This window comes from Caretta caretta, chromosome 8 (genome assembly GCF_965140235.1).
Source record: "Caretta caretta isolate rCarCar2 chromosome 8, rCarCar1.hap1, whole genome shotgun sequence".
Classification (NCBI taxonomy): domain Eukaryota; kingdom Metazoa; phylum Chordata; order Testudines; family Cheloniidae; genus Caretta; species Caretta caretta.
The window spans coordinates 66,960,498-66,972,568 of NC_134213.1; the positions used below are offsets into that span (position 1 = coordinate 66,960,498).

The window sequence follows — 12,071 nt, forward strand, 5'->3', positions numbered from 1 at the left end:
GCGCCAGCATGTGATCAGACAGGAACTCTCCCAGCTAGAAAATTCTGAACTTTCTGAAACCAGAAACATGCCCATGGCTTACAGAATTCCAGCAGCAGGTCCTTTCAAGAGAAAGGCTGAAACAAGAGTCAATCACTATTAATGGATAAAAAGTATTATAGAACTCTCCCAAAGGGAAAGATAAGTAGTGCTAATCCACTAGGTTTGAGAATCTCTCTTCAGAGAAGAGTTACAGGTACTTTACTTTCCAGCGGATTCCAACTTTTGGACACTGAAGCTTGAGAAAGATTTCTAACAAATTTAAGAGAGATACTGGAACGATAATGAGAAGAAAAAGTAATGTACCACATCCCGAATAGTGAAAAACAAACAACAAGAGGGTTGTGTGTATGTTCTTTCTCCTCCCTTTCATACGAGTAGTAAGGTACCTCCTAAATATTACAAAAAAGGAGAAGATAGCCCTCTCCTCCACCCCCAAAATAGGCAATACACACCCCCAAACAAAATATAAAGCAGATACAAGAGTTTGGTTGCACCTATCTTAGAAATATATTCTGTAATACTGAAGTTAAACTTGGATTCTTCTCTAGAAACTGAATTTAAACAATGATTGGTAAATATATGCAGATAAGACCATATGGATACTTAGCAAATTCCTTGAACAGACATAAATCTGAGAGAGCCAAATGGGTTTTCCTTAAATGAAATAAATGAACAAACCTTTAAGTTGCAGGTCTGTAAATCTCTAATAGGGAGATACACAAACAGAAAGCCATGCAGACATGGTTCTCTTGGAACATCAGAACCTATTGTAGAAGTGTTGTATGGACACAAAAACCCAAGTGGATTTTAAGGGCTCTATAGCCTATTTTAACTAGGCCCTGGTCTACACTATGAGTTTAGGTCGAATTTAGCAGCGTTAGATCGATTCAACCCTGAACCCGTCCACACAATGAAGCCATTTTTGTTGACTTAATGGACTCTTAAAATAGATTTCTGTACTCCTCCTCAACCAGGGGATTAGCACTGAAATCGACATCACCAGGTCGAATTTGGGGTAGTGTGGACGCTATTCAATGGTATTGGCCTCTGGGAGCTATCCCAGAGTGCTCCATTGTGACCGCTCTGGACAGCACTCTCAACTAAGACGTACTGGCCAGGTAGACAGGAAAAGCTCTGCAAACTTTTGAATTTCATTTCCTGTTTGGCCACCGTGGCAAGCTGATCAGCACAGGTGACCATGGAGTCCCAGAATCGCAAAAGAGCTCCAGCATGGACCGAACGGGAGGTACTGAATCTGACTGCTGTATCGGGAGACGAACCCATGCTATCAGAACTCCGTTCCAAAAGACAAAATGCCAAAATATTTGAAAAAAAAAATCTCCAAGGGCATGAAGGACAGAGGCTATAACAGGGACCCGCAGCAGTGCGGTGTGAAACTTAAGGAGCTCAGGCAAGCCTACCAAAAAACCCAAGAGGCAAATGCCCACTCGAGGTCAGAGCCCCAGACATGCCACTTCTATGAGGAGCTGCATGCAATTCTAGGGGGTGCTCCTACAGCTACCCCACACCTGTACGTGGACTCCTGCAAGGGAGTCTCACGCAACAGGGATGAGAATTTTGGGGACAAAGAAGATGATGATGAGGGGGAAGTTGAAGATACCGCACACCAGGCAAATGGAGAAACTGTTCTCCCCGACAGCCAGGAACTGTTTATCACCCTGGAGCCAATACCCTCCCAACCCGGGCTCCTGGACCTTGAAGGCAGAGAAGGCACCTCTGGTGAGCGTACCTTTTTAAATATAATACATGGTTTAAAAGCAAGTGTGTTTAATGATTAATTTGCCCTGAAGACTTGGGATACATTCACGGCCAGCACAGCTACTGGAAAAGTCTGTTAACGTGTCTGGGGATGGAGCTGAAATCCTCCAGGGACATCTCAGTGAAGCTCTCCTGGAGGTACTCCCAAAGCCTTAGCAAAAGGTTTCTGGGGAGGGCAGCCTTATTGCCTCCACCATGGTAGGAAACTTTACCACGCCAGGCCAGTAGCACATAGTCTGGAATCACTGCAAAAGAAAGCATGGCAGCGTGTGGTCCCAGTGTTTGCTGGCATTCAAGCAACATCCGTTGTGTTATCCTCAGGAGAGTGATATCATTCATGGTCACCTGGCTGAAATAAGGCAATTTCATTAAGGGGACATTCAGAGGTAGCTGTTCCTGCTGGGCTGTTTGCCTGTGGCTGAAAAGAAATCATCCCCACTGTTAGCCACGTGGTGGGGGGAGGGGTGAAGCGATCATCCCAGAAAATTGGGTGCGTGGGGGGAGGGGGGTTAGTTGGGTTTGTGCTGCACATTAACCCGAAAACATTAGCCCCTACTTTTAAATGGCCAATGTGTCTTTTTCAGTTTTACTCTCCCTTTTTTTCCCCTCCCGCAGCTGCAAATGTTTCAACACTGCAACTAGCATCTCCATCCCAGAGGCTAGCTCAGATAAGGTGGCGAAAAAAACTACACTTGCGATGAAATGTTCTCTGAGCTCATGCAGTCCTCCCGCACTGAAAGAGCCCAGCAGAATGCGTAGAGGCAGACAACGTCAGAGTCCAGGAAAGCATAAAATGAATGTGAGGACAGGAGGGACGTGTGAGAGGATAGATGGTTGGAGCAATAGGAGAGGTGGCGGCAGCGTGATGAGAGGAGGCAGGATACAATGCTGAGGCTACTGGAGGATCAAACTGATATGCTCCGGCGTATGGTTGAGGTGCAGGAAAGGCACAGACCGCCACTGCAGCCCCTGTGTAATCAACTGCCCTCCTCCCCAAGTTCCATAGCCTCCTCACCCAGATGCCCAAGAACGTGGGGGGGAGTAGAAGAGAAGAGCGTGGTGGCTCCGGGCACCCAACCACTCCACCCCAGAGGACTGCCCAAGCAACTGAAGGCTGGCATTCAATAAGTTTTGAAGTGTAGTGTGGCCTTGTCCTTCCCTCCTCCCACACCCCGTGCTACCTTGGCAGTTATCCCCCTTTTGTGTGATGAATAAATAAAGAACGCATGAATTTGAAACAATGACTTTATTGCCTCTGCAAGCGATGATCGAAAAGGGGAGGGGAGGGTGGTTGACTTACAGGGAAGTAGAGTGAACCAAGGGGGCGGGTTTTCATCAAGGAGAAACAAACAGAACTGGGGAAGCGTGCAGCTGCACAGTTCAAGAGTAGACCAGGGACCAAACTGATGCAGCCAAAATTCAGTGTCTGCTTCCCATGGGGGAAGTAAGTTGAACTGGAATATAAGGGCATAAGAATGGTCATAGTGGGTCTGCCAGATGCTTCAGAGGGAACAAACAGAAAAGGGCAATTAGCGAGTGATCCACCCCTGTCATCTAGTCCCAGCTTCTGGCAGTCAGAGGGTTAGGGACACCCAGAGTACAGGTGTCCTTTTCCTAGCACAGCTTACTTCCCTCTCCACACTCTTTCAGCTGTGCTGACTGATAATGGAGGGGGCGCAGCCTTAGTTCCCACACCCACACAGACTGAGGGAGTACCTATGGAATGACAGCTGTTCTTTCCTTTGCATGCAACTTATGATGCAAGAAGACTATGCAGAGGAATTAAGAGGGCACCTTATACTTCCTTACTCCCCTACAGTCATGTGGAGCCCAGCTCAAAACTGAGTTCATAGTGAATAAGTGAAATATAATCAAACTTCAAACCACTGTCCTTGCAGCAGAAACTGTCATCCCAAGAAAGTCATTTTTTGGTGTTATTTCGGCACAGGATTATATGTTTCTGTACCCCATAATTTTGCTCAAAAGCTTCTTCCTTTACATTCTATAGCATACAAATAGAGTTAGCACGTTATAAAAATAAAACCAAAACATGTAACATTGGAAACTAAAGGTCATACCTATTCTGGGAAATAAGAAGCCACGGTGCCACACTGGACAGAAACTCTAATCCACATCCTGTGGCTTTCCATTTCTGTCTACAATGCCTTACAGAATAATTAACAGGCAAAGACAGAATTATGGGTTGTTGCTGTTTTTTAAACACTTCAACTTAAATTTTCAACTCTGGTAAACAAGCCGAGTCTCAAAACTCCCCTCATAGCTTAGTGCAGTAGTTAGTATCTCCAATATGCACCAAATAGAAAATCAAAATATATTAGTAACAAGATAAGACTGACAACCACTTAAACTCAATCATTAGTTTATCATTAGCAAACTCAAAAAAAAAATTACTTACAGTCAGTGAAGTAGACATATGCTGCTTTGTACTTGCTGGATGATTTACTTACAAAGTCATTTATAAGCCCATCTACAGACTTAAGATAAAAATGCTAAATTGTAATTTACTATAAAGAAAATAACTGTTATTAGTGTCTATTTTGCCTGCCCTTAGAACAAACTTTTCTTGGACTATATTTTTGAAAAGTTCATGTTTTTATTGATCAGTATGAAACCAGAAATACTGTAATCAGTCACATGGGAATGTAAACACTGAACTATAATATTCATATATCCAGTCCAAGGATGACAAAACAATGCAAGAAGATCAGTAATATTCTCATCTATAGAAGTTGTACAAAAGATTGCTTTAATGAAGCAAAGAAAGCACAGGGGAGAAGGAAAATCTTATGTTATATTGTTATAGATTGGAGATTCAGTCTCTTCCGAACATTTCTATAGTACCAGTAGAGCCAACTCTTTTCTATAGCCTTTATTTTGAGTGGCAGCTTTGTAATAGCTCAGTTTAAATTGTTACGATGGTTTAGTGCTTCATGCTTTGTGTACTACCAAAAAAAAGATTTAAAAAAAACTAAAAAGTTTTTCCTTAAAAATACTAACCTTCTCGGTTGGAGTGATGAAATAAATTGCCTTCATGTGTGGGACAGGTTCACGGTTTTTATAAACATTCTCCACAGCTAAAATATATAAAGTTACTCATTTCAAAATGCAATACTCATATCTTTCTTAAGAAATTAAGTTTGGAAAACTACATTGAACACCAAGGTTTTTAAAACAAAAAAGAAAACTAAAGCATTCTGGATTGTATCCTCTAATAATGCTCCATTTGACCAATGATTGTATTTTACATTAATATTTCCATAAGCTAAAATAGGTGTAAAACTAATTCTATGGAGAGAGCTGAATTACACTTTTAATTGATTAAGTAAAGTCTGTGGGTGAGCCTACAAAAATCAGGGGCCAGATGCTACCTTATCTATAAAGAATCCCCCTTTTTTTACATTGGAGGTTAACACAAAGAGAGTAGAACAGTTACATACTAACTAAACCTCTAGGCCCAATCTTGCAAGTTGTTCTACACAGATAGACCCTCTGCCCTTACGTAGAGCGTCAGTAAAGTCAATGTAGCTCCATATATGGGGCCTACATGAGAACAGCAACTTACAGGATCACCACCTTAATAAAATTATGCTTATATTCAACATCGGAAGGGGGAAAAAAAAAACACAACGCAGAGTACTTTTACGACTCTAGCCTTTTCTGTCCTTTGGCCATTTCTTACGCAATTAACCTACTAGACATGTAACTGCATGCACAAGCTGGTCATTTTTTAAAAACCAACAATTTCATGTAACCCATGTCCTTCCATTGGCTTCTCTGTTTAGCTTATTCATTACACTACAGATATTACATATAGAGGATTTCCTGAGAGAGGGTTGCAGTGCATTGGTGGGAAAACTTGCCTTGCTTCTGATCATGCCACAGCTTTTGTAAATAAACAGAGAACTTCAGTTTCCAGGACTGTCAGTCTGGCACTTTAAGCCGCACTTCACTTACTTAGTGGTTAAGAAAAGTTATACCCATTTGTTCTGAAAATGTTTCAGATGGAAACAGCAAAGCAATTTACTATGAGTAAAATACACTTGAAAAGTGAATTACAGTTGAGATTTGAGCTTATTGCTCTTTCTGAAGTGGCATGTGTGATACTGGACATATGGAAATACAGTATCAGAGTAAATGAGTCTTAAAGCAGGATAAATTTAAAATCAATGTTTAAATTTACATATTAAGGGTCCAATCATACAATCTCTTCCTTACTTTAAGTAGTCTTATTGACTACTCAAGTGAGCAAGAATTGTGAAGTGACGATCTTAAATACTGTCTCACCATAAAACACTGATTAAAAAAAATCTGTTAGAGAAAACTGCTTTCATAAAGTTTAATATATTCACCAAGATGATTTAGGCATCAGACATCACAGAAACGCTAACTTTAAACACACTTCACATAAGTTTTATAGCAAAAAGTACTTCTTACTTTTTGAACTTTAAGACTGCTGAGCCAAAGAAAATGTAGGTCTTCCCTTTAATAAATAGTTGTTATAGGCTATAAAATTTATGATTGCAGTGTTTCATCTTCATAAGAATATAGGTAAATCTAGTCTCAAATATATCATATAGGAATTACATTATCAAATTAAATCTCATCTGATATTCTGCTTCTGACAGAGGCCAATACCAAATGCTTCAGAGGAAGGTGCAAGAAACTCCATAATGGACAGATATTGAACTCCCCATCAGGGTACTTTCTCCTTAAAGAGCTGCAGAAAGTGACTGCCTGAAGAATGTGGAGTTATAGCCTTCATTTTTTACTCTAGCTAATGTAACCAAGAATATTTTCATTATCCATTTTTAATCCTTTTAATTCTGGAAAGCTCTTGGACTGACATATTGTGACAATGAGTTCCTGTGATAAATGAGGGGGGAAGAGGGGTAGCTCCATTTTATGGATGCCCAGCCAGCCAGCCAGCAGCTATAAAATCCCTCTTAGTAGCTGTTCTCTAATTGCTCTACCTGTAAAGGGTTAAAAAGTCTCACTGCTATGCATAGGTAAAAGGAAGTGGGTGGACATCTGGCCAAAAGAGCCAATGGGAAGGCTAGAACTTTTTAAAATTGAACAAAGACTCCCTTTTGTCTGTCTGTGTAGTTCTCGGGGAGAGGCAGACAGGGAGCAGTTATGCTGTGAAAAGCTCGGGGCAGGTATGAAAAAAAACATCAGTATCATACTAGAAACTACTTATCTAAAACCCCAGATAGATCAGGAAATGTCTAGGAAGACGTGATTAGGTTTATCCCTTTTATTTCTTTATGGCTTGTGAATTCCTCTGTACTAACCCCAGGTGCTTTTGTTTTGCTTGTAACGTTTAAGCTGGACCTCCAGAGAGCTATTCTTGAGGCTTAATTCTTGTAGGTTTTTGTTTTTTTTAAATCTAGCAAAAGCTTAAGTTCCCAGATGTATTTTCTTCCTTTTTAACAGAATTGGATGTGTGCGTCTTAAGAGGCTTGTGCACATTGTTTAATTAGCTGCTGGCAACAGCTGGATTTCCTTTTTTTTTCCCTTCCTTCTTTTCTTTCTTTCTCAGCTCTTCCCCAGAAAGAGGGGCGGGGGCGAAAGGGCTTGAGTGTACCCCAGAGGAAGGAATTCCCAAGTGCACCTTCTTGGGTTCCCAAAGGGGTTTTGCAGTGGGGTGGTGGCAGCATCTACCAATCCAAGGTCAGAGAAAAGCTGTAACCTTGGGAGTTGAATACAAGCCTAGAGTGGCAAGTATTAATTTTTGAAGTCCTTGCGCGCCCCCACCTTCTGCACACAAAGTGCCAGAGTGGAGAATCAGCCTTAACAGTTCCATAGGTTAATTCTGCATTGTATAGAAGGATTCCCTTTTAAACATTACCTTTTAGTTTCATTGAACGTCCCTTCGTTCTCTATATCATTCATTATTTTATTCATAGCTATCATGTCTCCTCTTCTCTCCACTATAAACTTAAACAGTTCTTAGTCTTTCTATCCTTCCCTGGAGACTGCACCTTGATACAGAGGGAAGGCTTGTGTGTTCCAGTGACCCTGACAGCTACGCTTGCAGGAGTTTTAACTACTGATAGGGCCACGCAAATTGTACAGGTCAAAGTGTAGGGATCAGAGTAAAAGCAGCGTACTGGTCCTCCAGTGTTTGGCTGAGCAATGGAACAACAACCCATCTTTGTACAAAAGTTATAGAAACACAACCAAATATTTGGAGTACAGTAGAACCTCAGAGTTACAAAAATCTTGAAAATTAAAGTTGTTCAATAACTCTGAAAATGTTCGTAACTCCAAACAAAACATTATGGGTGTTTTTTCAAAAATTTACAACTGACCATTGATTTTATACAGCTTTAAAACTTTACTACCCAGAAGAAAAATGCACTTTTTAGCCTTCCTTTAAATGAAGCAAGCACAAAAAGTTCTCTTTTCTTTTTTTTTTTAGTAGTTTACATTTAACACAGTAATATCCTTCCTGGGCATTTTTTTGGGTTTCTGCTGCTGCCTGATTGCATACTTCTGGTTCCAAATGAGGTGTGTAGTTGACCGGTCAGTTCGTAACTCTGGTATTCATAACTCTGAGGTTCTACTCTAGTGGCACGATGGACAGGGCTTGCAGAGCCTTGTCCACACCTTAAACAATGTCTGGCGGCATGGGAAGGATTCAGATTCAGTCTTTTCCATAGGAAAGTCTTTCCATGCCTTCAACAATTTTGGTTTCCCTTCTCTGGGCCTCTTCTATTTCTGCTTTCTCAAGACTGGATACAGGATTCAAGATGAGGGCATTCCATTGATGTATATGTGGGGTTAGAAAATGCTGAGAATACTATATCCTGTTCTTCATACATTCTAATGCTTTGTTTCTTTTTGATCACCACTACACTAAACACATTTTCACTGAGCTAACTACATCTGAAAAGACAGACAGATATTCTCAAGAAGTTCGTCTTGTGTCTGACCACATACTGGATTTGATGCTTCCCTGAAAGTACAGGGGAGCGTCTAATCACTTATATAGCATGAAAAACACTGAAGAAGACTTCGTCCAAAAGCGAAGTCTCCAAGTGAAGAAAAGTTAATAGCCGACTGTAAAGTTCTTTCAAGCAAGTCTTTCTACACTGGACCTTCAAATTGGTTCAAACATATCAGATTTTAAGGACAGCAGACAGGCAAAGGGCACATCTCTGAACTGACAGCATAGAGTTTCAATAGTAAACAGCCAGTCAGCTATGGCAGACCAGTTTCTGCATTTGCAAATATTATACGTGCCTACATGCCACTTTGCAACACCAGTGCTGCAAGGTTCTTTCAAGAAAGCAGCATTAAATGGTATTTTTCAGGCTTGCAATTAACAAACCATGGAATAGTAAACAAGTAAATAAAGAAACAGTCCTGACCTTTTTCTCATTTATAATAGTAATACCATCTACAGTGCATATATTTATTAGTAAGGCTGTGAGTCTGTCTGGAGGTCAGAGATTCCGTGACCGTTGTGACTTCTGCAGCCGCTGGTGCTGGCTCAGGGGCTGCCCAAGCCAGGCAGCCCCTGGGCCAGCAGAAGCAGTTTGGGTGAGTGGGAGGCTAGGGAAGGGGGCTCCCCAGCTCCCACAGCCCTGCAGCTCTTAAGCAGCAAAGGGCGAGCGCTGCGCCACACGCTGCTCACACCCACAGGCCCAACCCCCACAGCTCCCATTGGCTGTGGTTCCCGACTAATGGGAACTGCGGCAGGCAGCGCTTGTGGCGGAAGCGGGGCGCAAAGCACCCTGACCCCTCCGCCACCTAAGAGCTGCCCCCTGACCCCTCTGCCACCTAGGATGCAGAGCTGGGAAGGGAGCCCCTGCCAGCCCCGCCAACCCTCTCCCCCCCCACCCAGGAACAGCAGGGTTCTGGGCCCTGCGCCAGCAACAGTGGGGGTCCCAGACCATGCTGCTTGCCCCCCCTACCCCCCATGCTGCCCAGCCCCTTCCTGCAAGCCACCTCCCCCAGCACCTGCAGTGCCCCTGCCCCCCATGCCGCGGAACACCCACAGTCCCTACCCATGTTTTAGTCATGGGTATTTTTAGTAAAAGTCATGGACATGTGACCAGCAGTGAATTTCTGTTAACGGTCCATGACTTTTACTAAAAATACCTGTGACTAAAACGTAGCCTTATTTATTAACCCAACATTTTCATCTGCCCCAGATTTTAAAAAAAAAGCACCTTTAACAACTATTTTACACTTACCAGTAATGCCTTCTGCCAGTAAATCAGTCATTTTGCCACATGACGACAGTAGTTTAGTGGTAAAGTCGTCTAAAATAATTATCTAAGTATAAAAACAAATGAAGCAGCATTTAGACAAATAATTCAGAATCAGCTACAGTTACTGTAAGACAAGGTATATTTCATGTTTCTGATTCTCTTTCATTGATAAGCAGCTGTGGAAGCTTGAAACTGAAATTTATTTTCTTACCAATTTATTTTCCCCAATCGCTCACTTTATTACTGCAAGGTTGCGATTTTTATTTTAAGGAGTTAAAAGTAACATGGATTTTGCAAAGCAACATATATAAATATAAAAAGGGTACAGTAGGCCATTAAACTCCCAATTTGTGCCTAAAATACTCTAACCATTTCTCATCATAGGTCTTCCATGACAGTTGAGATCAGCCTGGCTGGTCTTACTCAACATTCCAAACTTTCATCTTGCTTGGGTTGAGAACTTTGTGGCTCAGAGAGCTATCTGCAGAATTTGCTATGTCAGAAAATCTGTTTGAGTCCTGCAGTGGCTGTTTCATTACATTTGGTTTAGTGTAAAACTTTCCTCTTCAGATCAGTTTATCCTGAATTATTTTAAGCTTCCTCTCCCGATCTGCCTGGGCAAATTTTATTCTACAGATCTTTTTTCATGACAAGAACAGCTGCATAGCCACAAGGGGAGCATTTTTACTGTCTGTATAATAACCCTGATTTTTTTTGTGATTTAAAAAAAATCCCTCAAATTCTAAATAAAAAGTATTAGCTTATGGGACATTGTAGAGGCTGTTTTCAAATAGACATGACCCAACCCCAAAGGATTTACTGTTTTACCAGTTTTTAAAAGGAAGAATTTGCATTTGGGTCTAACTTCCATATTAAATATAAAAAAACCTGAAAAGGTTTTTTTTTTTTTTAAATTAGATTGTGTTAATAGGCTAAATAAAAATAATTTCTAACTCCCAGTCAATCTCCAATGTCAATCCTATCAGTTATACACTTGTCATAGGGAATAAAAGACACTAGACTTTTTGCCAAAAATATCCCAACAAAGCTACCACCAGTACAGTCCCACTGATGATAGACATATTAATGTACACAAGGATCTAGACTGCTGCCAGCATTTAAAGCACCATATTATCTAACCCTGCTCAAAACAGATACACACAACAGACTTAAAGAGTATGTCTACACTGCAATTAAAAACCAGTGTCTGGCTTGTGCCAATTGACTTAGACTCATAGGGCTTGGGCTAAGGAGTTGTTGAATTGTGGTGTAGATGTTCGGGCTCAGGCTGGATACCAGGCTCTAGGACCCTGAAAGGTGGGAAGGTCTCAGAACTCGAGCTGCAGTCCAAGCCCAAACTTCTGCACCACAATTAAACAGCCCCTTACCCTGAGCCCAAGTGAGCTGACACAGGCCAGCTGGGGGGTTTTAACTGCAGCATAAGCATACTATATAAAGCCAACACACCATTCCCACCATTGGAAATCAATCAATGGAAAGTTACAGAGACATGAGTGAGGAGGCTGTTGTGTCTTTCAGGAAAATAGAGTAAGACAAGACCTGAATTTCTAAAGTTTAAAAACCAACAGAATCACCTTTCAGGTCTTTTTTTACATCACTAGGAAACCAGAAGACATATCCATTTGTCCATCTACTACGGGTCATTTAATGAAAGTGTTGCGAAGAAATTTCAAGCAAGCTAAGAAATAGTGTATTTAATGAAACAGAATATGCTTTAAGTAATTCTAAAGTGTAACAAAAAGCAAAATGAAATATACCTTCCATTCTTCTTCCTTCCTACAGTCATCAAATACTGATAATTTTAGCTCTGTAAAAAAACCAAAAACAAAAAACACCACTTGTCAATTAAAAGACATACAAGAACAAACACCATAACTACTTATTCAGTTACAGTTACATTTATGGAGATGTCAAAAAGCACAAGATGTAATATTCTGCTAGGTGAGTCTCCAGAAGTATCATTTTTGCAACTAGTACTTTGCTCTATTT

At 41.2% G+C, this 12,071-nt stretch overlaps 1 protein-coding gene across 3 annotated transcripts in view; it reads right to left on the reverse strand.

The window, feature by feature from the left end:
- The window catches only part of STXBP3 (syntaxin binding protein 3), a 46,021-nt gene that overhangs the window by 22,663 nt on the left and 11,287 nt on the right, over positions 1-12,071 (reverse strand). For 2 of the 3 annotated variants that reach the window (XM_048859914.2, XM_048859919.2), the window contains exons 2-5: positions 11,840-11,889; positions 10,044-10,125; positions 4,840-4,916; positions 4,238-4,316 (exon numbers count right to left, since the gene is read on the reverse strand). In XM_048859914.2, the coding sequence (XP_048715871.1) occupies positions 4,238-4,316; positions 4,840-4,916; positions 10,044-10,125; positions 11,840-11,889 (288 nt within the window). The remainder of the gene's footprint in view (positions 1-4,237; positions 4,317-4,839; positions 4,917-10,043; positions 10,126-11,839; positions 11,890-12,071) is intronic. The other variant, XM_048859916.2, reaches the window with a different exon arrangement.